This window comes from Chlorocebus sabaeus, chromosome 27, assembly GCF_047675955.1.
Source record: "Chlorocebus sabaeus isolate Y175 chromosome 27, mChlSab1.0.hap1, whole genome shotgun sequence".
Lineage (NCBI taxonomy): Eukaryota > Metazoa > Chordata > Mammalia > Primates > Cercopithecidae > Chlorocebus > Chlorocebus sabaeus.
The window spans coordinates 9,905,350-9,932,494 of record NC_132930.1 but is presented as its reverse complement, the minus strand read 5'-3'; the positions used below and the strand labels follow the sequence as shown (position 1 = coordinate 9,932,494).

Below are 27,145 nucleotides of genomic sequence, written 5' to 3'. Positions count from 1 at the left end.
GGCTTGCGATTTCTCCACAGCCTTTTTTAACCCTGGTGAAGGCTCCATCTCCCAGTCTCCTTTTGGCTTGGTATAGCCCAGCAACTACATTCTGCCACCGGCAAGTGAGCTGAAGGCTGTGTGTGCCACTACTGTGTCACTCCTGGACAGCATGAAGCCTCCGCAGCCCTCTGTCCTGGCCCGCCAGCTGACGAGACACGAAGCAGGTGCCCCGGCCTGAGAGAGGGAGGCCTCGTTTCACAGCAGCAGAGCTCTTCCACAGCCCTGGGTCACACAGCTCTAGACTTCTGGGTACACAAGAAATCCATGTCTGTATTGCTAAAGTCCTGTATGCTGGGGATGGCAGGTCAAAGCAGCAGGGCCTGTCCCTCTACTGATCTTTTGATCGGGACCGTTTATGTTCTCTGGCAGGTGACAGGGTGACAGCTTGATTCAAGACAAGGCACGAGAGTAAACAGCCGACCTCACCCTCCTTGGAGGGAGGGTGAACGCCTCCCGTGAGCTCCCGCACACTTGCAAAGTGGAAAGACAATAAACGTTTCACATACCGACTGGTTTGTCTACAGGTAGCATGCCCAGGTACTGCACGTGGAACTTCTGGACCAGCTCAGTCTTTGGTGTTGGAAAATCTACTATAGGGAACAAAAGCAACACATCTTTCTCAGTGGTTCCAACACACATGTACACAAGAGCTGTAGCTCTGCATCATCAGAAAACTCAGGACACCCCCTGTGCCATAACGCCCTATGTTTCTCGATGGAAATGTAGCAACTTTCTACAAGAGCAGCATTACTCCACATAGTGGGGCTCTGTCAAAATCCTGTTCAACTTTCAAGACAGGAATGCATTTGAAAGCAGGAAGGCATCTCTGTGTTAAAGCTGCTATTGTCTCTTTGATGTATATTACGTAGCAGCTTTTGGTGTCCTATTTAATTAGGTGTAGTTGATGCCCACAGAAAATGCAATCTCAAAGGGCACAACCAGAGACACAGGAAAATAACTGAGCTCCCTCAGTACTCAACCCATGTTTTCTTTTTCTTTTTTTTTTTTTAGAGACAGAGTCTTGTTCTGCTGTCCAGGCTGGAGTGCAGTGGTGTGGTCTCGGCTCACTGCAACCTTCACCTGCTGGGTTCTAGCAATTCTCCTGCCTCAGCCTCCCCAGTAGCTGGGACTACAGGTGCACGCCACCACACCCGGCTAAGTTTTTGCATTTTGGTAGAGACGGGGTTTCACCGTGTTGCAGAGGCTGGTCTCGAACCCCTAAGCTAGGGCAATCCACCCGCCTCAGCCTCCCAAAGTGCTGGGATTACAGGCATGAGCCACCACGCCTGGCCCATGTTTTCTGTTTTTAAGATTAGTCAAGTATAGTAGTGGGAAGGGGAGAAAGAGGAGGACAAGGAGGTTGATCTGTAACTGGCTGAACCATCAATTGAGGTAATTCCCTACCTTCAGACCAGCCCAACCCACGTGTTTTTAAACTAGCTGGGGTTCTTACCCCAGGTTGCACATGAGTTATAATAGGAAGACAGTATTCTTAGAACAAAGAACATAAAATACAAAATAAAATGAAAACAAAGGCAAAAACTAAAGACAATATTCTTTAATCTTGTCCAGTAACAACAAAACTCATTCTGGCTTTGTGCCTAACCCTAGTGATGCAAAATCAACTCTGCGCCTCTGTGGGGCCCAGTGTGCGGGCTCAAACTGTGCTGAGCTAAGTGTGCTCTTTAAGGAGACTGGAAATACCAGAGAACCATGTGAGAGCCTTCAGTCCTGGACCGGGGCACAGGGCCATAATGAAGACAGGAGGTGCCGCTGACTTACCTTGCAAAGGGACGTCGAGGTTCGCATTGGCCCTTTCCTGTAAGGAGCTGCAGGCCAGGGCTTTGGCATTCTTCCGTTCAGCCATAATCTAAGGGGGAAAAAGCACAGCTTTGGAGTGTGGGTTCAAGCCCCCATGTCTTCAGTTATTCCAGCCCGTAAAGAGTCTAGGTTGATTTCACTTCCAAGTTAGATCAGCTTTAGTCTACTGCCTGAAATTCCACCCTGCATCTCTGGGCTACATATTTTGTGGAGGAATTCTGCTAATTTTCTCTGGGGATGATGGGTGAAAAACTATTCCTCAGAGTAGCAGTCCCCTGATTGCTTGGAATGGACTTTTTCCATTCATCAGGCTCCCGCCTCCACTAGAAACAACTCAGACGAGTCTCCCTGGTCTTGCGTGGACCCTGCCGGCCCCCAGTGGCCAGTGGCAGCCACAGCAATGGCTTCTTCCGGTGCTTCCAAATGCCACCCTTTGAAGACAGAGTACATGGGTTCAAACTGCACCTCTGCCACTTACTAGCTGTGTGACCTCGGCCTTGGGCAAGTGACCTGACCTCCAGTGTCTCGACTGCACATGGAGGTGATCATAGTATTTGTCTCAGACGGTAGTTCTGAGGATCACGAGTGGGTGTGTGAGCACAGGGAAGGCCCAGACAGCATAAGTGCTGAGAAATGTTCCCTGATGACATGCTTTGGCTGTGTCCTCACCCAAATCTCATCTTGAATTGGAGCTCCCTTAATTCCAATGTGTTATGGGAGGGACCTGGTGGAGATAACTGAATCACGGGGCAGTCTCCCCCGTACTGTTCTCGTGGTGGTAAGTCCCACGAGAGCTGATGGTTTTATCACGGGTTTCCCCTTTCACTTGGCTCTGATTCTCTCTTGCCTGCCGCCATGTAAGACTTGCCTTTCACCTTCCACCATGATTGTGAGGCCTCACCAGCCACATGGAACTGAGAGTTCATAAAACTTCTTTTTCTGTATAAATTACCCAGTCTTGGGTATGTGTTTATTAGCAGTGTGAAAACAGACTAATGCACCTGCCATTTCCGCTGTTATCCTCAAACGGCTCTAAATTGCTTCTCTTCTGTAAAGGACACCGATGCCTGCTTTACTTAAGAGTAAAGCACTTTATACTCCTGTTCTCCACCAGTTACATACGGTGCTGTGGGTTTAGGGACTGAAAGAAGCCCACCCTTTAGTGACCTCAAAAGTAACTTGGATCTTCATTCCCAGACTAAGTTTTCCATTCCAAGTGGATTGAAAGTCATTTCCACCGCAGACCTCCACTCTGCCTATCTCCAGATCCATGCCCGGGGCAGCAAGCAAGAGGGCTGCTGACAAGAATAAATCAAGTGTTTCCTGCACACTTATTCTGTGCCAGGCCATGTTCTGGGGGCTTTATGCCACAATAAAGCTCCATAAAGGCAAGGACTTTTTTTTTTTTTTTTTCCTGTTTTGGTCATTTTTCTCTCCCCAGTGCCTTTGATGGTGCCTGGCACATAAATGGCATTCCATTCTATGTGTTGCATGAATGAATGAAAAACGAAATCCAGGGAGCAGGCTGCAATGCTGCAAACGGCAGCAACACCCCAGTCTCATCAATGCAAGAATGTGAACATGGGCTGGAATAAATGTGGTGATCTCAAGACCAGTGTCCATCCTGCACGTCCCCATCATGTGAGTCAGAACTGCAGACTGGGGCGTTCTTTCATTCTGAGGCTGGGGACAGCTCCCTGTCCCTGCCCCTGTCCCTCCCTCAGGCACCATGGCTTGCACCTCCTGCCGGGTAACAGGCTGGGCCAACCCCTGGCCTGGGTTGGGTCTTGCCAGCTAAGGAGGAATTGTGGGAGTGACGCTCGGTTATGATGTCAGCCTGAATCAGAAAGGTGACATTCAACAGAAGGGATGGCAAAATTCTGCATTTAAATTCAAGAAATTAAGCAAGTCTGGGGCATGGAACAGGCCTGGCTGAAGGAAACTTGTGTCAGTGTCTTGGGGGTTCGGCTGCCACCATGTGAAGAGAAATCAGGGGGTGATGTGGTTGCCAAGAACATCGAGCACCACAATAGTGTATCCATGGAGGTCAAAGGACAGAGCAGCCCCTGGTCTGCTGTCCGCTCACTTTTGGAATACTGTGTTCATCTGGGGGATCCAAAAAGAGCGTGCCCAGAAAACGATGGTTAGGGGCCTAGAATAGCCATGCGACCCAAAGGTGGCTGCAGAGATGGGGTGGGGGATCTGGAGAGGGAGGAGGTCAGGGGCAAGAAGACTCAATGACAGATGCTTGTCCAGCACCTCTAAAACACACAACACATGGCGAAACACAGCAAGGTTTTAAGTGTCTGAAGAGCTGGCCAGCAAAGAGAATGGGGGACCTTTCTCTGTTGCTACAGATGGCAGATCTCCAGTCAGTACCTGGAGGTTCCAAGAGGAAGATTTTGGGTCAACGTAAAGAAGAAATCTGTAACAGCCAGAGCTGCGCAGTAATAGAACCTCCTCCTGAAAAGTAAGAGACTCCATCTGTGGGAGTCTATGGGCGTGCAGGGCAGAGGGTGGGGGGATGTCTGCAAGGGGGCTGTTATGCTTGTGGGAGGCGGAGGCTGGACTGCTGACGCCAGACTATTTGTTCTCATTCTGAGGCTCTGCGACTCTGGTTAAGGAAGCGGGACCCTCACTAGCATGAGACAGTGAGCGCAGTCTTGCCTCCCAGCTGGACAGGGAGCTTCTACGGGACACTGTGTGTCCTCAGGAAGTCTGTGTGTGTTAACGGCAACCCCTAGCTCCCTGCATTGGCAGAAACCCCGGATGGTTTCTTGCCACCTCCTTTCCTGTAGCCTTTTTCTCTACCCACATTGACCTCAGGTCAGATGGCCCTGCCTCTGGAAAATCCACCTGGACCCCTTTTCCCTGTTTTCCAGGGTGTACGTATCTCTGTCATTGTTGTGCCTACCTGAGATATGTGTGCTTCCAGGCTGCGGGAGGGACTACGGTTCTATTCATTTTGTGCAGATGGAGTGCTACTCAGAGCAATGCCGGCCTGCAGCAAGAATACTTCAACGACTCTGGCTGAACAGTCTGCCTACTTCTCCCTGAGCTTACTGCAGGTCGATGTGCCCCCTCCCCTGCCCTTCCACGTCCCTTCATGCAGTAAGAAAAAAAGAGCGAGGCGGCCCGCACTGCCCTGACGTGCCTCACCTTGGAGCAGATCTCGTGGAGACTTGTGGCAATGGCTTTTGCTGGTGTGTCACATCGAAATACATGACATTTCAAAATTCTTGTATCTTTATCTCTTGCTACATAAGCAAAATCCCTGTGCAAGCAAAATGTATCAGGCCATTAGTAAGAGAAATTGATTACCAACAAATACTTTAGTTATGAAGTTAACTGAGCTAGCAGCCAGTGTGTCAATGGTAAACAATGTATGCAATGATTAAAAGAAAATTTAATTTCAACAACTTCCTAACATATAGGTTTATGACAATTAGAAATTGATTTCTGAGTAAAATACCTACAATGTGGGCTACGTGCAGTGGCTCACATCTGTAATCCCAACATTTTGAGAGACCAAGGAAAGATGATTGTTTGAGGCCAGAAGTTTGAGACTAGCTCTTGAACCAGGCAACATAGTGAAACCACTGTCCAAAAAAAAAAAAAAGAAAAAAAAACAGGCCAGGTGCAGTGGCATGTACCTATAGTCCCAGCTATTCTGGAGGGTGAAGTGGGAGAACTGCTTGAGCCCAGGAGTTTGAGGTTGCAGTGAGCTATGATTGTACCACTGCGCTCTAGACTAGTTAACAGAGCAAGACAGCCTCTAAAAATTTTTTTAAAAAGACTGTGCGTGGTGGCTGATGCCTGTAATCCCAGCACTGGGAGGCTGAGGCAGGTGGATCACTTGAGGTCAGGAGTTCGAAACCAGCCTGGCCAACACAGTGAAACCCTGTCTCTAGTAAAAATACAAAAAAATTAGCCTGGTATGGTGGCGGGCACCTGTAGTCCCAGCTACTCGGGAGGCTGAGGGAGGAGAATGGCGTGAACCCAGGAGGCAGAGCTTGCAGTGAGCCGGGATCCAGCCACTGCACTCCAGCCTGGGCGACTTAGCAAGACTCTGTCTCAAAAAAACAAAACAAAACAAACAAAAATAAGCTGGGCATGGTGATGGGCGCCTGTAATCCCAGCTATTTGGAAGGCTGAGGCAGGAGAATCGCTTGAACAACCTGGGAGGCAGAGGTTCTGGTGAGCCGAGACTGTGCCACTGCACTCCAGCCTGAGTGACAAGGGCGAAACTCCCTCTGAAAAAAAAAACCTACAATAACTTCAAAACCCAGTCTGTTGAACTCCTGGAATCTCTAACAACCCTTAGTGCACACTGAATTTCACAGAACCCTTCTGTCTAGTGTAACACCATGTTATGATCAGAGAACACAAAGGCTTGAGGAACGCATGAATCGCATGATGATATAATGACACGGACCGTGGTGCGAACAATAGGCGCTGATGTATACACATGTGCACAGACAATAGGCGCTGATGTATACACATGTGTACAGACAATGGGACAGCCCACAGTTGACTGAGACAGCTGAAGGGCAATCACAGGGAGTCAGAACACAGACACCATGGACTAGCAGTCCTATCAAAGGCCTTTGATTGTGTTAAACACGTCTCAGACACCAGATCTCAGAGCGACGGCAGCGGCGGCGCATTATTTACTGCTTGCTCAGACACCTCGGTGAGCATGCCGCTGACGGTGTTCGCGTTTGTTCTACTGATAAAAAGGATACTGACTGTGACATCCCTTGGATTCAAAACAACCATGCGATACGACTATATTTCTTAATGTTAACATTGGAGGACAGCGGTCAAAGATGACAGTGTTTTTACATATATATACGCACACGTTATATATATGATATATAGGTTTTATATATGTTTTATATATGATATATATGTTTATATATGTTATATATATACACACACACACACACACACAAAAACCCAGCTTTACCCATCCAGGAATGGATCACAGTGATTTATTTGCATCTGATGCTAAGCCAGGATACTGTCTGGAGATATAACTACAGAGGAATTTTTAAGTTATTTCTCTCTTTTTTTTTTTTTTGAGACGGAGTCTCACTGTCGCCCAGGCTGGAGTGCAGTGGCCGGATCTCAGCTCACTGCAAGCTCCGCCTCCCAGGTTTACGCCATTCTCCTGCCTCAGCCTCCGGAGTAGCTGGGACTACAGGCGCCCGCCACCTCGCCCGGCTAGTTTTTTGTATTTTTTAGCAGAGACGGGGTTTCACCATGTTAGCCAGGATAGTCTCGATCTCCTGACCTAGTGATCTGCCCGTCTCGGCCTCCCAAAGTGCTGGGATTACAGGCTTGAGCCACCGTGCCCGGCTCCAAGTTATTTCTCTTAAGGTAAGACCTGGCAGCCTTTTCATAGACTATGATGGATACTTTCCCCAAGATAGCCTTGGCAGCCTTGGGAAGGGACAGGGATTTACAATGGCAAGCAACTGGCCATCGTGAAGGTCCGGCCGGAAAACCCTGCCTCACAACCTCACCTCGCCATGCCCCAGGTAGCCCTGCAGTGGGGCTCCCTCAGCCCAGGCTCCAGCTCAGCGGCACCTCACCTGGCTGCCCCATGACGCTTTAACCACAGGCTGTCCACACATGACCTCAACATTTCTCCTCCCAACCTCATCCTGCTTCCTCAGGTTCTAGCTCAGTGTCCTCCATGCTAGAACCGGACTCCCCCTGCCTCATGTGCCACACCCAGTCCCCACGTTCGTCCTGTTTCACCTCCTGGAAATTTCTGGCATCCATCCCTCCATTTCCAGCCCCCCCACCATGCAGCCATTCTAAGCCGCTCCTTGCCTCCCTGCCTGTGCTCAGGTCATCTCCATCCCTTGCCAGGACTCAGCTGAAGATGGGTGAGAGCCTGTAAGGTTCCTCGCACACACAGTACATACACGGGGGCACCGCAAGTGTCTAAGTGTGTCTTCTCCTCAACACTCTGCAGCTCCATGAAGACGATTGTGCCTAACTCATCCCAGCGTCTAGCCCAGGCCTGGCGTATCGCCGGTACTAAGAAGTGTTTGCGGGCTGAGTGGAAGCGTGGGCCTGCGGCACACATCCCTCCTTCCAGTTGGGAACGTCAGCCCAACGCTCAGGCCTAACGGGTTCCACGACTGGGCTGGGGGTGGGCTGGGGCAAGGCACTGGACCCACACTTTGAGGGGTGAGCAGTCTTCTCCACACTGTGGTCCTGTGGCCTTCCCATCCAGCCTCAACCACCATCAAGGCAACACATAAGAAATGGACAGAAGACATCCCATTTGGAGATCACACTCAAGGGATGCCTTGCTTCTGGTTCTCCTCCCTAGAGGGTCCTTCAGAAATACACCACGTCTCCCGGCACACAACTCCAATCCTTCCAACTTCCATGTGCAGCCGCCATCTTCCTGCTGCCAAATCTCCCCAAAGCTCCCTGTGGTCAACTACACACAGCTCAAAAACCTCTGGCTGGATTTTAAGAGTTCCAAAATTTGTCCCACCAACTTTCCAGCATGTTCCTCCCACTGTGCGGCACTCCCCACTGCTCCAGAAGAGGTGGGTCTCGGTGTCTGCTTGCAGTGCTGTCTCCCCTCATGTGGTGGCCAGTGGCCCTCCCCACACTGTCCAGTGCACACCCGTCTACTCAGTCGGGCCCAGCTCCGCGGTCCACCTGGTCCTCTGGCCCCAGGACCCTGCTTGTATCTGAATGCCCACGGTATTTACATTCTGTGCTACAAAGAAGAGGAGGTCGTTATATCTTTTGTAGTTACTGTTACAGATGTCACCTGTGTCTGTCTTCTAAGTGATAGCAGCAGCCAGAAGCAGCCAGGCAATGAGATTCTGGCCACCCACATTCGCGTCTCATCCCTGCTTTCACTCAGCTATACAACCCTGGGCATGGAACAGGACTTCCTCTTTAAGTGAAGGGGTTGAAAAACATGATTTCCAAGTCCCTCCCCGACTTTGACATTGTCTGATAGAAGCTTCCAAGATCCATCAGCCTCTCCACAGTGGCTGGCAGGCCCCAGAGTGCAACATCCCAAGGTTACCAACAGGGCAGATGAACAGACCCTGGTCAATAAGCAATCGATTATTCCTATCAAACTTCGGCTTTGTGCCCTCTGTGCCTCGGTTCTTCCACAGGCAGCCTTTTTAGGCTTAACTTTAAAAAAGTATGATTATTAATCTTCATTTTCCTCTGGCACAGAGGAAGGTGACTGCTGCCTTAAGGGCAACCATCTGGAACCCACAGCTTCCCCAGGGAGAAACTCAGCAGCCTCAGGCATTTTTGGGAGGAATTCTCACAATTTTTTTTTTTTTTAACAGCCTTATCTTTTGTTGTTTCCTCCCAGGTAGAGGCTAATAGATTAGGGAGGCAGCAAGCTGTCAGTCCATGATGGTGGGTGAGTCCGGTAACTAACTCCCTCGAGACTTCATCACTTCCCAGGATAAAAGAGGTGTCTTCTCATTGTGGAGGTCGAGAGATTTGTGCGTTTCCCATTTTACTCTCATGTAACATGTCCCGAGTCATCCTAAAACAGCGGAGATCTGTAAGAGGCAGTGAGGCCTTTCTTTCAGGCCTAGAGCACAGACCAGTGGAGCGACTTCGTCTATGGACAATGAAATACACAAGCAATAGAATTTCATTGATTTAAGACGAAATCCAAGCATCGCTTGCCTGTGTGAAAAGCCTGCCTTTTCGGCACCTGACTTCCGAAGAGGGCTGGTGCGGGAGAGTCAGGATCCCTGCCCGCATTCCAGGAACCTGTGGCTATATTCCCTCACATGTCAGCAGGGGCTCAGTGGATGTGATCAGCGAAGGATCCTGAGATGGGGATGTTACCCTGGACTACCTGGGTGGGCCCGCAAATTCACAAGGGAAGGCGGGAGGCACTTTCTTCCTAAGGGAAAGAACAGGAGGCAGGGGCCAAGGAATGCAGGCAGCCTCGAGAAGCTGGAAAAGGCAAGAAAATGGATTCTCCCCAAGAGCCCCCGGAAGAAACAAAGCCCGGCCAACACCGGGATTTGACACTTCTGACCTCCAGAACTGGAAAAGAATCAAGTGGTGTGGCTTTAAGCCACTCGGTTTGTGGTCATTTGTTACAGCAACAATAGGAAATGAATGCAGCTGCCATTTGGATTTTATGGTGTGGTATTCAAGACTGATATTTTAAAAAATATTCAGTTCATTAAAGGCTGGGTGCGGTGGCTCACACCTGTAATCCCAGCACTTTGGGAGGCCAAGGTGGGCGGATCACGAGGTCAGGAAATTGAGACTAATCTGGATGACATGGTGAAACCCCATCTCTACTAAAAATACAAAAACTTAGCTGGGTGTGTTGGCAGGTGCCTATAGTCCCAGCTACTGGGGAGGCTGAGGCAGGAGAATCGCTTGAACCTGGGAGGTGGAGGTTGCAGTGAGCCGAGATTGCGCCACTGCACTCCAGCCTGGGTGACAGAGCAAGACTCCGTCTCAAAAAAAAAAAAAATCAGTTCACTTCTACAAGTACCTTCTAGCTGGTATTATGTATCAGGCACCAGCGAGGCAAATTCAAACAGCTGAGGTTCCAGCCTTGCAAGCCCGTCTAATGTTACAGACGGGTAGAGAGGTTTGAGCTGCTGCTTTAAGTGTAAGAAGGACCTCATCACGGTAAGAAGGCAGCAGATGGTTCAAAGAACATTGAAACAGGTATGAGCAAAGACAGGGAGGTCAGAAGGCCCCCCGAGTGTTTGGGAGACCTCCTGGCTGTCCTATGTGTTTGCCCCAGGCACTGTGGTGAGGCCCAGGTGCAGCTGCAGGGGTGCTATGCAGGAGTCTGTACTCAGTTTGCAAAGTGCCTCGTGTCTTGCCAGGACTGACCCTTACTCTGAGCCATCCCAGTCTTGCAATATTACAGGTGACCCCATGTGATTTGTTTGCTGGGACAAAGCCAGCCAAGGGAAGGAGACTGCTGGGGGCCACTGCGGTGGTCCAGCACAGGGGGATGAGCAAAGTGCAGGCTAAATCAGCATCTGTGAGAACAGGGCAGAGGAGATAGATGGAAGAGGTGTTGGAAGGATGGCTGGCAGGAGTGGCAGATGTGTGAGAGATGTGGATGAGGGAGGGGATTAAGAATAACTCCGAGGTCCCTACTAGGATAGCTAAGCACCCCATCACTGGAGTGGGGGAGGAAAGGAGGGCCGGTTTGGTGCAGGAAGCTGATGAGCTCCAGAGTGGACACGACGTGTGGGGTGCTTGTGTTTGAGGAGCACCAGGTGACAAGGCCCACGAAGCAGGTGGGTGCTGGGACCCTGCGCTGAGGCCTGCGGCCTGGGCAGGAGACATGGATCTGGGAGTTGGGTAAAGTCAGGGGAGCAGGTGAGAGTGTGGAGCATGAAAAGACAAAGCTGGCTGGGTGCGGTGGCTCATGCCTGTAATCCCAGCACTTTCGGAGGCCAAGGCGGGTGGGTCCCTTGAGGTCAGGAGTTCAAGACCAGCCTAGCCAACATGGCAAAACACCGTCTCTACTGAAAATACAAAAATTAGGCGGGTGTGGTGGCACACACCTGTAATCCCAGCTACTTGGGAGGCTGAGGCGTGAGAATCGCTTGAACTCAGGAGATGGAGGTTGCAGTGGGCTGAGATCACACCACTGCACTCCTGCCTAGGCAAACAGAGTAAGACTCCATCTCAAAAACAAACAAACAAAAAACATGTCAAACCAAGGCCTGGCGACCAGGAAAGACATTTAGAGGCCTTGTTGAGGCAGGAGGTCCAATGAGAAGGTGGAGAAAAAATTGCTGGGGAAGAGGGCAGGAAAATCCCAGGAGAGGCTGGTCCCAAAGACATCAAAGAACGGGGGTTGAGGGAAAGGGGTAGAGAGTTTTCCAGAACAGTGGGAGACAGGCCAGGTGGTCTCAGCCACAGGTAGGTCTGCGGTGACCTTGGCCTCCTGGACCCTTTCCTGGGAGAAGGAGTTTGGGGCCACAGCCTGAGGAGTACAGGAGTTAAAAGAACAGAGTTCATCCCTCTCTCTCCTTTCTGTTTTTTACTCTTCTCCTTCTGGAACTTTCCAAACACACATGAAAATAGAGAAGATAGTGAACGAACTCTATGTCCCATCAGCTGGCTTCCACAGTGGTCAGAATGTCGCCAATTAGTTTTTTACACAGCTGGGTTTTTTCCCCAATCCCAGTGTTATGATGCTAAAAGCCACTATTGTTATATGTAAGAGCAACATAATATTTCCTAGATTTTCTTGCATTTTGAGGGGGATAAGAAATTGCTTTGTAGTAAACACACCTCCACACTCAGAGTGTTCCTGACAAACTGTGCAAACTTATACTGGTGCGATCAGCTCAGCCTGAGCATGTGAGCTGGGGAGGAAAGAGTGTGCCAGGTGCCACATGGCCATCAGGTGTCAGGCAGTCAAGCAGGCAGGGTCCGTAGCCAGCTCCGTTGCTGCATGGGACACGGGGGCTGGCTGGTCCACTGCAGGCACCTTTGAGGAGCCTTCAGGTGGGCAGCCCTTGAGGGCTCTCCTTCCGTTAGCACTCCCGGCTTCCAGAACACAAGGAGGGTCCCATCTCAGACGGGATGGGAGCCGTACTCATTAACCGGGGGCCTCACACAGCCACGCAGGCTCCAGGCTTCAGCATCTCGTCTGTAAAACCACACAGCTGGTCCAAAAGATCTCCGAGGGCCAGAAAGAACATGGCTCCCAGTTTTTCCAACAGCTTCTAGATTCCCAGGAACCTGTGATTATCTGAAATTCTACCACCTGCAATCATCAGCCACGATCTGTCTGACACTTGGCAGCAAGACCCATTTCTGCCCTCTGCTCCAACTCGTGCCATTCCCTCGCCATTTACAAGGCTAGTCCAGGAGCCGTCCGCTCCCCATACACAGAGTCCCACTCCATTTAATGCCTGCAGTCATCAGAATCATTGCATTTTCTTTCCTAAGCCAGGAAGTGGAAGGCTTTAGCTATAGTTTCTTGTGTCTGTTCTTTAAACGGTGACAGAAGCTAGTACCAGGAATCAAGTACCTGTTGCCACCTGCTTACTGAGCCCTGGTGTTTCCAACTCTTTTCGTTACTGTCTTTTTTGCTGTCCTCCTCAGTAATTACTCCCCCAGAGGACCAGGCTAGAGTTTTGCTGGAGAAAAATGACAGTGTTAATACATCTTATCTGACAGCCTCAAATTTCTTAATTAAAAAAATAAAAAGGACCAAAGATTGCTTTTATATATTCTCAGTTAAATAGCATTCTAATCACGCAGTGGGATCTTAATCCATCTTTATGGAATGAATGAATAAATGCTTCTTTATTCAAGTGGCCTCTATTTATTATTATTATTATTATTATTATTATTATTATTATTTTGAGACAGATTCTTGCTGTGTCACCCAGGCTGGAGTGCAGTGGCATGATCTTGGCTCACTGCAACTTCCACCTCCTGGGTTCAAGTGATTCTCATGCCTCAGCCTCTTGGGTAGCTGGGATTACAGGTATGCACCACCACACATGGCTAATTTTTTTTTTTTTTTTTTTTTTTTTAGACGGAGTCTCACTCTGTCGCCCAGGCTGGAGTGCAGTGGTGCAATCTCAGCTCACTGCAACCTCTGTCTCAAAGGTTCAAGCAATTTTCCTGCCTCAGAATCCCAAATAGCTGGTACTATAGGCGTGTGCCACCACATTCAGCTAATTTTTACTATTTTTAGTAGAGATGGGGTTTCACCATGTTAGCCAGGATGGTCTCAATCTCCTGACCTCATGATCTGCCTGCCTCAGCCTCCTAAAGTGCTGGGATTACAGGCGTGAGCCATCATGCCTGGCCAATTTTTGTATTTTTAGTAGAGATGGAGTTTCACCACATTGGGCAGGCTGGTCTCGAACTCCTGGCCTCAAGCGATCTGCCCACCTCAGCCTCCCAAAGTGCTGGGATTACAGGCATGAGCCAACATGCCTGGCAAAAGCAGACTCTATTTTAAAAAATAGCCAGAACTACTTATTCTCTCCCTAAATCTCTCCTTTGCAACTCTCTTAGTGTAAGTGGAATTTGCTTATGTGTTTACCTCTCTTCAAAAAGGCATTTACAGACCTCTTAGCTGTGACTCAGGCTAACTTTTCAAAGTCCCATTTACAGCAGCACCAGCAGGTGGTACCTACCTAGAGTATTTCCATGATAGGACATCTCGTTTCTTTAATAAATCAGCCTGTTCTGTTGGTGGAAAGCTCCAGTGAATAATATATATATATATGTCTTCTTAAAACATTTTTATATATTATTTTTCATTTTATTATTTCAAGACAGGGTCTCACTCTGTTGGCCAGGCTGGAGTGCAGTGCTGCAATCACAGCTTATTGTAGCCTTGACCTCCTGGACTCAAGTGATCCTCCCGTCTCAGCCTTCCAAGTAGCTGGGACTACAGACACTTGCCACCACACCTGGCTCAAAATATATTTTTTCTAAATGATGAACAGAACCTTGCCTCCCTGTAACTTCTGCTTGTAGGATCCAGTTTTGCCTTCTGGAGCGGCACAAAACAAGCTGGCCTTGTCAGCTGCACGAGAGCCCATGTAACTGGCAGGAACTCGCCTGTCCTTTTCTGTTAGATTCACATTACATGCAATCTCTCACCAGTTCTCTGCTGCTGGGATTCCTTACCAAGTATCCACAATTTGATAACATCTTTCACATCAATCACATTTGCTCAGGTCAAATACATGGCATGTTTTATTCAGGGGAATTTGTGAAGGCTGGCACACGATAGGCATTCAATAAATTGTAGGTACCATATTATACATGAGGAAAAAGAAGTCAAACAAAAAGCCCACTTTGAAATACTGTCACCTTATCCATGAGGGATTTTTCTTTTTTCTTTTTTTTTTTTTTGAGATGGAGTCTTGCTCTGTTGCTCAGGCTGGAGTGCAGTGGTGCCATCTCGGCTCACTGCAACCTCTGCCTCCCAGGTTCAAGAAATTCTCCTGCCTCAGCCTCCCGAGCAGCTAGGATTACAGGCGTGTGACACCACGCCTGGCTAATTTTTGTATTTTTAGTAGAGACGGGGCTTCACCATGTTGGCCAGGGTGGTCTCAAATTCCTGACCTCAAGTGATCTGCCCACCTTGGCCTCCCAAAGTGCTGGGATTACAGGCATGAGCCACTGTGCCTGGCCCCACGAGGGGTGTTTTTAATAAATATTTGCACTCATATGAATAATACTAAGACTTGCTAAAATGTACCCAATGACCATTTCCTCCCAGCTTATCTTTCTATTGTAGCTTATCTTTGCTACTGCAAAGGGCAGGTCCCATCCGCAAATAAGGATAAGACAGCAGCAAAGGGATTGGATCCAAACATTGCACTTCTGGCACTTTAGGACAAAGGGCTTTCTCTCTTCTTTGTTTCATCTGTGCAGGGCCCAGCATGAGATCAAAAACAGAATTCAAAAGGTAAGCCCACATGAGAACAGTGAAATTATAGGGTTCCTGGGCTATACAAAAATGTGGGTTGTTGACAGTCTGTACAAGGTCTGGAGGAAGAATGAGTCCTGTTTTCAAGACTGGATGCTTTGATTTTCTAACTGCACTTTGAAAATCTTGTTCTGAGAGTGGGAGGAACTGGGAAGCGAAAGTACATGAGAAACTTCATCTTTCTAGATGGTCAATCCGGAATGACTCCCCCCACAACACACACACATGGAAGACTTTGGTTTTCTGTTCTTTTTAACCCAATGTCACATGTATCATATGCACACATCACTAATTTCACAAGGTTCAGGCTCTTGCTTGGTAACCTTAACTTACTTTCTCCTCCTTTGCAAGCTTAAAAAGATGCTAACTTTTTTAGCCTCTGAAAGGAGCATCCCAGGTACTCGTCACCTGGGTAAACACACAGGCTTGGCAGGGAATTCTTCACCAGGCACGTTCATGAGACACAGAGTGTGTAAACAGAGATCTGAAATTCTACCACCTGCAATCATTGAGGTGGCTTGGGCAAACTAGAATCTGTAGCCCTCTCTACAACAGAGTCCTGCTGTTAATATTCACAGCAACTGCTTCCCAGCAAGGACACTCACAAAAACAAGGAGGATAGGAACTAGCAAACACCTGAAAATATCTTCACCATTGACTCTGATGGGACTGGCTGTTATTTTACATGAAGGAGCTCACATCCACACGCACAGCCCTCAGCCTCCAGAATCTTCCACCACCTCCCCCCGCCAGGGTCTCCTCAAAGTGATTTAAAAAGTCAGTGAAGTTGGCAAATTTTCTTAATCACACTCTCTGGAAGACCAGCCCTGGAGGTGTCACCGCCCAATCTATGCTGTCTCTCCCTCTTAGCCACTGGGCAATGACAGCAGCACATCACTGAGGAAAATAGTCACCAGCAGGGGGCAGTCACAACACCAGTGAGGCAGGAAATATCAGCTGAGGACTCATCACTTCCAGCTCCCAACCCGGCAGGGAGGTTACATGAGACCAACTCTGACACAACGAGGAGATCTACCTTCCTGTCTCTCCACTTTGCCCAGCAGGAACAATCATCACTCTTTCAAGGAGAAAAATCTCAAAATTCCCTTCTTCCATTAAAAGTGTAGTTTTTATTAAGTGGTAGAGTTATGGAATCGTGGAGTTTAAAGTCCCCAATCAATCAAACGGGCAGGCGGACACACAGAGCATTGGAAAAACACAACTGAGGCTTTCGTTTCGTCTTTTCCGTGGTTCTACCCTTCTTGTGGTGGGGAGGAAGGACCATATATTTTGGTTAATAACTGACACTGAAACTGAATCAGTGCTTCTGGCTAGGCTAGTAGCCTAGTGCCAACCCTTACCAATCAAATTCTAGAGAATATGTAACATAAGCACTAATATTAATTTTTCTTTTCTTTTCATTTATTTATTTTCTTTGAGACAGGGTATCTCTCTGTTGCCCAGGCTGGACTGCAGTGGTGCCATTTTGGTTCACTGCAACCACCGCCTCTCAGGTTCAAGTGATGCTCCTGCCTCAGCCTCCCAAGTAGCTGGGATGACAGGTGCCTACCACCATGCCTAGCTAATTTTTTGTATTCTTAGTAGAGATGAGATTTCACCATGTTGGCCAGGCTGGTCTTGAACTCTTGATCTCGAGTGATCCACCCACCTCGGCCTCCCAAAGTGTTGGGATTACAGGTGTGAGCCACCACACCTGGCCATGATATTGATTTTTCCAGAAGCATGAAAAACCTCCTTCTACAATATGGTACATACCCTATTTCCATCACATTCACTCCCTGTCATGCTGATGAGATTTTTCTCAGTCGTTAGTAAGACTGACCACATTGGTGTTAGACTTAATCACTCAGCCCATCACCTTCTACAACCAGGGTCAAACACAGTAGAGGATGAGGGACGCAGACGCAATTCTAGACTCGGTTTTAAATGCTGATGATAAAAGGCGAAACGAAACCAAACAAAACAAAAGTTCTGCCTTTGAAAGACAAGGATGGTTGTGAGGATGGCAATACGACATGAAGAAAGCAAGTGAGCTTTGCCAGACACGTTAAGACACCACGAAGCGGGGAGAAGTGAAAATCGGCCGGTTACCTCTCTCTGAATCCGGGAAGGCGTGAGGGAACAGAGCAGAAACAACACGTTAGCATTCACATGGCTTCCCGCAAATAACACAGCCCCATTAACAGTGAGTCTGAGCACTGACAGCTCATCTCATTTCCCAACTCTGCAACGATTAATAGGCTTTCCGTGCTTATTTTAGGTCAACTGTATCGCCCAGAAGTGTGTATTTTGAGCCACATTACGATGAAGCCAAGAGATGCCAGCTGAATTTACAGAGGCAACATATCAACCGGGGGAGGTAATCAAGCTTAAAATATCACAGTCAAATACAGGAAACTGTTTGCAGTAAACACTGGCAGAGGACGTGTCTTCATTTTCCAGCTCCACCTGCTCCCAATACAAAACATACAGAAACAACGGCATGGACACAACCTTACCTGTTTTACCGACATTCCAGACACTCTATTAAGAGAGCTACATCACTGGAATCCAGGCACTTTTCCTGAGTTGCATCCTTACAGGGCAACAGGGAGGGAGGGAGGCAGCGCAGAAGGTCAAGGGCAGGGGTGGGAAGTGGGAGAGACAGGGAGATGACAGCTCAAAGGGGGAGAGATCAGAGATGTGTCAGCAAAGAGAGGAATGGAATGGAGAGAGGAGCAGAGTGCAAGTCTGGTTGGGGCCACACTCTTGGAGTTCCCTCCCTGAGCTGCCCAGAGCTGCCTGGGACCCTAATGAAGTCACTTAACCCCCTGACCCATGGAGCTCACACCATTCCTTTCTGGCCTTGTCACAGCTGATTTGCATGCACCGTACACAGAGCAACTGGACTGAAGAGGCAGGGAGTACTGGATAGATAATGAGGAGGAAAGGAAGAAACCCAATGTTCACAGAACCCCATTCTCTCGGGCACTCTACGGCCAGGGTCATGGAGCGGCCAGCAGGACCCTGCAGGGATGGAGCTAAAATCATGGCATGAAATGCCAAGCGCACCAGACAGTGAACCACAAAGTCATTAAGTGGAAAGGAAGAGCTGCTCACCCTGAGGCAGAACAATGACCATGGCACACTAGTAAGTGGGGCAAAAACAAAGCCAAGTTGTAGATGCATGGTCTTATAAAAACAACAAAATGTTTGCATGTGTATTTTTATATATACACAGTGAAAAACTTGGAATATAACACCCGAACTGTCAACTGTAATATGGAAAGGGGATTATAGAGGATTTTACTTTATCTCTTTGAAAATTACACAATAAGCACATTTGACTTCTGTGATAAAATATGCAAATCTACCTCAGTACTGAAGGGAAGCCATTGTGGTCAGCATGCCCCAGGGCAGCTAAAAAGACCAATATTAATGATTATAATAACACCAGCCAACAGTTACCCTTTATTGAGCTCTGTCTGGCCCCTAACAGTAACTGAACAAGGTCAATATTACTGACAGCTGAGGAAACAGGCCACACAGCTACTACATGGAGAAGAGAGTTTGACGGTAAGCTGCAGGACTCGAATTCGTCTTAGATGCACCCATGATGGGTACTCCATATTTCTACACAGTGCTGCAGAGCCCCCTAATGGTTTGTCTCCTAAATGGCACACACAGTCCCTACGCACAGGTATTCAAGGTAGGGCCAAAGGGTTTGGCCAAGAACCTAGGGTTGTGGAGGAACAGGGAATATTTCTCTCTTTTGGTGAACTTTTGTAGGGAAAGAGGTGGCTAAAAATTCCTAGGAGGGTCTTTGGGCTGAAGAGGCAGACACAGCTGTGCTCAAATCCAGATGGGTAGCTACATTCCTTCAAGTACACTGCCTACCTTTATTCAACATAGATTTCCAGGGCCCCACTGTGTGCCAGGCACACTGTGTTACATGGTCAGCCCTGTGAAACCTGTTTCCTCATCATTGAAGAGGGGATAAGGACACCTGCTCATGCTCATAATGCTCAGGGGCACTATAAGCATGAAGTTAAATGGGATGATGTGTGCACGGGAGTGCCGGGCATGTAACAAAGCTGCAATAACCTGCAATGTTAACAGCTATTATCACTGCGTCATCCAACAGCTTCATCTCTTTGGCTGGGTTGTACTGGGCAGCATTTGAAATGGACTGTCTCCCACGGAAGGACAGTGACCTGGGGGAGCGGCAGGGGCCCTCTGCTCAGGTTTGCTGGACCCCAGCTGATACACGATGCTGGAGAGTCACCTCTTGGCTCAGTTCCCTCTGTGCTACTCGGTTCCACCTATCAAAGCCAGGATTGGGTAGCAATGTACAAGATCAGCAAAGGGACCCTGACTGGATGCTGGTCCCAGTCTGAATCCACAGCTGGGTAACGTTATGCAAGTCACACGACCTCCCTAATTCTTGGGTTCCTAAACTCAGAATGGATGTGCTAGGAACTTCTTAGTGCTCAGATTTTTATCAGAAAAGGATTTGTTAGTGCTTTGACTTGCTTTTAATTATACCAAATGTTTTCAATTTCTTATTCTTAATAAAAAGCCTATCTGTAGTATGTGACAAAAACTTTAAAAACCTAACAATCTGAGACTACAACCTGTTTCTTTTGTGTATAATTATTATTGTAGCCTTGGATATTTTAAATCAGATCCATTGCCAGTGATTCACTTAAAAACATACCATCCAGATGTAGCTCCTGTGTTTTTCCCTGAAGGCGGACTTGGAAAAAACGATACTGCAAACTTTTAACACAGTTAATTCATTTGGGGTTAATAAACACTGCTTGATTTAAGTCTCAAAGTGAAAATCAGCCATCAATAGAGACCGCAGAGTGATCTCTGAAATGTCACTCAAAAACCCAGAAGAGTCACAGACAGCGCCAGCAGCTACTCCAGTTCAGCACCTTGTAAATGTGCTGGGAAGAAAACATCAGTTCAAAGCTGGGCTTCTGCACAAGACAAGCCCGGCTGAGAGTGGAGAAGGCTAAATTTAGTGCCAGGCGTAAGGTTACTCCCTTCTCGCTGTACGAGATGCCAGTGGGAAGAATTAAACCCCAAGATTAATTCCACATGAGCCGCACACCCCCAGGCTGCCTGATCAGCATGCTCTCCGCGGTTATTCCTTGGGAAAATAAATGCGGGAGTAATTGGCAATGTTTTCATTAATATAAGCCTGAAATAACAGAAGTACTTGGCATGTGTAACTGGAATCCAAATGAAAAGAAAATTCCTCAAAAAAACAAAACAAAACAAAACAAAAAACCCAGCACACCAGAACGACAATGTCTATTCCAGCTTTTTGGAAGAGGACGCCGTCTCCTGTTCCCTGGCACGGCCACCTACTTCTCATGCTGAGCACGACTGTCCACTTTTCACAAACTGAGCACGCGAGGCAAGGACTTGCCAACAGACTTCTCACTCCATTTTTGCAGAAGTCTCTGTTACGTCCTTCTTTTTGATGCTTGTCTTTCATCACTGGCCATCTCTCGAGCCTTTGGAGCATACATCTCACCATTATCCACAGGACAATGAAGTAAACGCTGCAAAACTTTACCCCATGAAAATTCTTGCACCAGCTCCTGAGTCTGACAGTTTATTTTTTCCCTCCAGCTTCAGGGGTGTGTGTGTGTGTGTGTGCACGCGCATGTGTGTGTGTGTGATTAGCTGTCTGCCCTTGGTCAGGGCCCTTAGCCTCTTTGTTTTTCAGTTTCTTCATCTGTAAAATGGGAATCATAGAGGCCCTCAGGTCCTGAGAGTGCCAAAAGATTCCATTATTTAATCCACAGAAAGCTCCTACAGGGTGGCGGCTTGAGTATGGCCTCACAGTGCAGGCCAGGCCAACCACTACGTGAGAGAGGGAAGGGGAGCTCCACCAGGAGAAAGGAAAGGTTCCTGACCTGTTTTGGATCAAGGCACCTTTGCATCCGATGAAAACACTCCCCCCCCCCAAAAAAAGTGCACAGACTCACAATTTTATACACAATTTTGGAGGGGGGCAGAGCTGGAACAGTTCAGTGATTCTTGAAACTCAACCCCAGGCCCCTTTAGAATCTACATGCCACAGGTGAAAGGCCTCTGAACTGAAATGAATACCGAATTTATGCAAATTTATCATCTGATTTCTGGTTGACATTCAGAGAATTCATCTCAGGGAAAGGTTCTATCCTTCCCAGGATCAACCGGTGACATGAACACCTGCCTCTGACTAAGCGTGCCTTCCTTTCCAAAGCAAGCTCCCCTCCCACCTCACTGTCCTGCCCAGCAACGCCATGATGGGAAAGTTACAATCCCAGCACTTAAGAGTGTAAAGCTAGGATTTAAAGTGGTGAAGGTTATTGAAATTCAAGGCACATTCTTCTAAACAAAAGACTTTCTCATGCCATTGGAGGGAAGACACAAGAGTTACCAGTTCGCTTACTAATGAGGAGGGGGAAAAGGATATTTAAAAGCAACCAGGAAATGAGTATTTTTAAAAGTCCATCTTTGAAGACTTTAAGCAAGAATTAACGAGCTTCAGCTTTCATCTGTGCTATATCACAGATTAAAAAAAACAAATGCAAAAATCTTGCATCTCTGAATATCTGCGAGAAAGAAGAATACACACACAACTTATATTTAGTTGTTAAGTGAGAGATAATTTATGCCATGTTCCAGTTTCAACTTTAAAGTTTAGGGTATAATGAAAGGATAACGTTACATAAATTCTACCTGAACTGTGAAACCATAGGTTAGCTTCCTTTCTGAAAGTCAAGATGGTAAAACAAAAATAAAAAATCCTAGGTGAGGCATGGTGGCTCACACTTGTAATCCCAGCACTTTGGGAGGCTGAGGCAGGTGAATCACTTGAGGCCAGGAGTTCAAGACCAGCTTGCCAACATAACAAAATCCCGTTTCTACTACAAATACAAAAACTAGCTGGGCATGGTGGCACACACCTGTACTCCCAGCTACTCAGGAGGCTGAGACGTGAGAATCACTCGAAGCCAGGAGGTGGACGTTACAGTGAGCTGCGACCGTGCCTCTGCACTCCTGCCTGGGCAACAGAGCAAGACTGTCTCAAAAAGACAAAACAAAACACCTTGACACCAGAAGGCTCCTATCTGACAAAGCGCAGGAACGCATAAGGATTTAGAACTGATTCAGAGCAGAGAAAATGACAGCACAGTGGTTTCCATGTCAGAACGCCACCAAGGTACAAACTCCTGGCAAGGTGCAGACAAGACTCCTACTTAAAAACCTGGTGAGCACCCAGCCACGCGGAGGACCTCTTGTGGATATGGCATATTCTTAAATCACTTTCTGAATTTTCAACGGGCTTTCTTTGTGCAGTTCAAAGGAGTACTAAGGTAGATAACATGGAAAGCCAATACATATGGCCTTCATTTTCATTTTTTTTTTTTTTTTTTTTTTTTTGAGATGGGATCTCGCTCTGTTGCCTAGGCAGGACTGCAGTAGCATGATCATAGCTTACTGCATCCTCAAACTACAGGGCTCAAGCAATCCTCTGGCCTCAACCTCTCAAGTAGCGGGGGCTATAGGTGTTTGCCATCATACCCGGCTAATCTTTTATTTTTTGCAGAAATGAGGTTTCACTATGTTGCAAAGACTGGTCTCAAACTTTTGGGCTCAAACAATCCACCCACCTCAGCTTCTCAAACAGTGCTGGGATTACAGGCATGAGCCACCATGCCCAGCCCTGAATTTTGTTAACTTCCATCTAGATACAAGTATTTCTGGCATAATGTAAACTCAATAATATCTAAAGAAAAACAGACACCAACCCTAGGAACGCTGATTACCACTAACCAAGTAACAGTAGTGGCTCCTGACTATGCTCGCTTCTGTCTCTCCAGGCTCTGTTCTTGGTACGCACTGTCACCAAGCCACACAACAACCCTGCAGGGGGATGCATCGCGACTCTCACTTTACAAATGAGGAATCGAAGGGTCAGACAGTTTAAGCTGACTTGCTCCAAAGCCCACAGCTAGCAGGTGGTGGATCTGCAAACAGAACGCAGGCCTGCTGGCTGGGTTCTTCTCTGCCGTGTAGCTCTGGGGCACCTAGCATCTGAGCCTGGCTCCCTCCCAATTAATTGACTCTGCTCAGGACCCTCCCCTCATTGGAAGTAGCCTCTGCTCTGCCTTTCTCTCTGTCCCTATTGGACTTTTGGTTCCATCACTGCTGGAGCTGGTGATGGTAATTAAGTGCTGTGTTTGGTTTAAATTACCCTCCTATCATCCTCTGCTCAGTTGCCACTGATTCCATGACCCCCCTGCTTACAATTCCCCCCACAAACTCCCTGCCTCCAGTCACACTGGGACCATTTTGCTCTGAAACATACAAGCCTGCCCCTGCCTGACAGCCTCTGGGCTTGCTGTTCCACCGCTTGGTCTGCTTTTCCCCCAGGCCCTCCCCTCATTATCCTGATCATCACTGCCTCCAAAAGAACCCTGAGGATCCCCCAGTCATTGTCAACACTCACAGCCATCTGAAACTACCCTGTCCCTCTCTCCACCAAAAAAGTAAAGCTCATGGAGCAAGAACCTTTCTGCCCGTTCACTTACCACTGTCAAGCACACAGTAGGCAATCAATCAATATTTTTGAATATGTGAATAACTAAGGGGAAACAGAGAACTCCCTTCTTCCTGATCATGTTGGTAAGAAGCTAAGGGAATGATGCCACGAACAGTAGGGAGGTGGCTGGATTCCTTTTTCTCCTGCTATTGCTCATTGCAGACAGCACTTTTAAAATGACTTTGGTTCACATCCTGTTTTCATGTCAGCTGAAACAATGTTAACAAAACATATATTTCATCTGAACAGGCAGGAGGCAAGTTCTGAGAAGATTATTAATCTCTCATGACTCTATTTAAAAGCAAAGCGAATCTATACTCTGATCATCTCCAGCAGAAACAACAATGATGTTGCCAGAGCTCCTAACTAGATTCCTTCTTTGGAACATTTTTCTAAATGAGAAATGGCTCCTCTGCTCCTGAAGAAGTCAATATATCAATTTCCCTTGTATATTGATTTCTATCAAGATTTATCCCCAGATAATTTTCTTTATATTTGTGCTCTAAGAGAAATAAACCCCTGCTTATCATTTCGGGAAAAGACCCAAGACAACACATTCCTATACGTGCTGAGGCAGTGATAGACTGAAAAGCTGCCCTTTGGGGAGCCCACAAAGGATTCCTCCCGCCCCCTCAGAGGTACTAGAGTATAATGGCAGGAGTTAACTTCTTGATACAGTTTGAAAGAATATGTACTCTTTCTGTTTACTAAAGTTACTTTTTTTTTTTTTTGAGACAGAGTCTCGCTCTGCTGCCCAGGCTGGAGTGCAGTGGCACCATCTCAACTCACTGCAACCTCTGCCTCCCAGGATCAAGCAATTCTCCTGCCTCAGCCTCCCGAGTAGCTGCGATGACTTGGCGCCACCACACCCAGCTAAGTTTTGTATTTTTAGTAGAGACGGGGTTTCGCCATGTTGCCCAGCCTGGTCTCAAGCTCCTCACCTCAGATGATTTGCTTGCCTCAGCCTCCCAGAGTGCTGGGATTACAGGCATGCGCCACCGTGCCCTGCTATTCAGGTTACTTTTTATAGGCAGTTTGTCTCTTTGTTTCAGCATCTTTTTCTTCCTTTTTCATTGAATATGATGAAGAATCTTTAAAAAACAAAAACCACAATGCCACTGCTGCAACATCCTGCTTTGTTTTTGTTAAGACACGGAATCTTAAATGTTGTCCTGGCTGGACACAAACTCCTTGGCTCAAGTGATTTGCCCACCTCAGGCTCCAGAGTAGCTGGGACTACAGGTGGGTACCACTATGCTCAGCTTTGTAACACCCTATTATTATCATTATTTGAGTTTGGCTTCCTGTTATTGTCCATATTTGACAACTAAAATAAGTATGTCATACTAAAAAAAAAAAGAGGCTCAAAGACCCTGATCTTCTGCAGGAAGTCTCTTTGGGGACTAACTTTCAACACAACACACAGCTGGGCAAAGATGACTGAACCTTCTTACTTCCAAGTGACGAAATCCCTATTTGAATTGTCATGAAGGGTTCTATGTAGGTCCTTCAGATCAGAGATCAGCAAATTATGATCCCCTCCAAATCTCACACTGTTTTGTGAATGAAGAGTATTGGACCACAGCCACACTCATTCACGTATGCAGAGGCTACAGCTCCTTTTGCGCCACAACTGCAGAGCTGAGTAGTTTTAACAGAGACCGCATGGCTCCAAGAGCCTCAGATATTTAGTATGTGGCCAGTGCCTGGGAGTTCCAGACCAGTATGGACAACATAGCGAGACCTCATCTCTACAAAAATTATTTTAAAAAATAGCCAGGTGTGGTGGTGCCTGTGAGTCTCAGCTACTCAGGAGGCTGAGGCAGGAGGACTGCTTGGAGCCCAGGAGGTCAAGGCTGCAGTGAGCTCTGATCACACCACTTGCACTCCAGCCTGGGTGACCGAGTGAGACCCTGTCTCAAAAAAATAATTACAAAAAAAAAATCTGGCCTTTTACAGAAAAAATTTGCCAACCCCTGCTCTAGAGGACAATCTGTTTCCAGGGTGCAACATACGATATGGACAGCACTGGCTAAATACTTCGTGGAGCCCAGTGCAAAACGAAAATGCAAGGCTCCCTGTCAAAAAAACAATGAACATTTTCAAAATGTTAACAGTGAGTGTAAACCAATCGAGGGACCCTGTGACTGGCTGAGATGGTAGAATAATTCTCATTACAGGTGACAAACTCCAGGGCTGGCTAGAAACTCTTCCACCAAGATGCAGGAGTAAGAGCACTGGATGCAGGAGTAAGAGTGTTTACAACTTGCAAATGCTTTAGAACCAAACAACCTTTTGCTCAACTGAAATCTTACACGGATGCCCAACATGTGAAGCAGCAGCCATGCGGACGTCTGCCCCAGCCATTTTATTTCTAAAAGGTCACTAGCAGGCGATAGCTCTTACAATGTTTTAAGGGGGAGGGCGAAGAAAAACAAAATACACCAGAATCCTCGAAAACAGCATTTTCAGGTAACCTGGCAGACAGATGCATGCTCCGATATGACAGAATCAGGCCAACTTGGCCCCGTTGTCAACTGTGCCCTCGGCTGCTGCTTGTCCTCTATCATAATTATTTCAACTGCTATAATTTATTCATCCCCAGACAAGCTTACATGTTATAAGGTACCCAGTCCAGGCTTCTAGATTGAAATGGCTGGCAGCTCCAGTCACTCCTGCCCTTTCCCATCTGCTCAAAATACTGACTGCAGAAGGAATATTTTCTATGCATATATATATATTGCAAAACCAAACCAAAGTTACCTCAAAACTCAAGTTCTCTGACAAACATGTCATCAGCTTTCAAGTTCACAATTCTGCAGCTGGAAGAAGGGGGCAGAGAATCCTATTAGAAACTCAGTATTTAGTTCTACTTTACATCTATAAGGAAATGGCTTCTCTAGCTCTCAAAATGCTCAGTGAATTTCCTGCAAAGTTACTAAGAAAGTTACTTTCTTTTAATTGAAATACATATGGAACAAATTTTAAAATTTATGAGAGAATATCAACGGTCGGAACTACAGAGGACACTGCATGTGAAGAAACTTCAAATGTAATTATGGGGCTGGGTGCAGTGGCTCATGCCTGTAATCCCAACACCGAGGCGGGTGGATCACTTGAGGTCAAGAGTTCAAAACCAGCCTGGCCAACATAGTGAAACCCCATCTCTACTAAAAATACAAAAAATTAGTGGG

General features: G+C 47.3%; 1 protein-coding gene across 13 annotated transcripts in view; it reads right to left on the bottom strand.

The window, feature by feature from the left end:
* The window catches only part of APBB2 (amyloid beta precursor protein binding family B member 2), a 411,855-nt gene that overhangs the window by 12,974 nt on the left and 371,736 nt on the right, over positions 1-27,145 (bottom strand). For 11 of the 13 annotated variants that reach the window (XM_008017571.3, XM_008017572.3, XM_008017561.3 and 8 more), the window contains 3 exons: positions 5,023-5,137; positions 1,825-1,912; positions 549-632 (listed from right to left, as the gene is read on the bottom strand). In XM_008017571.3, coding sequence (XP_008015762.1) covers positions 549-632; positions 1,825-1,912; positions 5,023-5,137 — 287 coding nt within the window. The remainder of the gene's footprint in view (positions 1-548; positions 633-1,824; positions 1,913-5,022; positions 5,138-27,145) is intronic. The other 2 variants (XM_008017573.3, XM_038008602.2) reach the window with 1 other exon arrangement.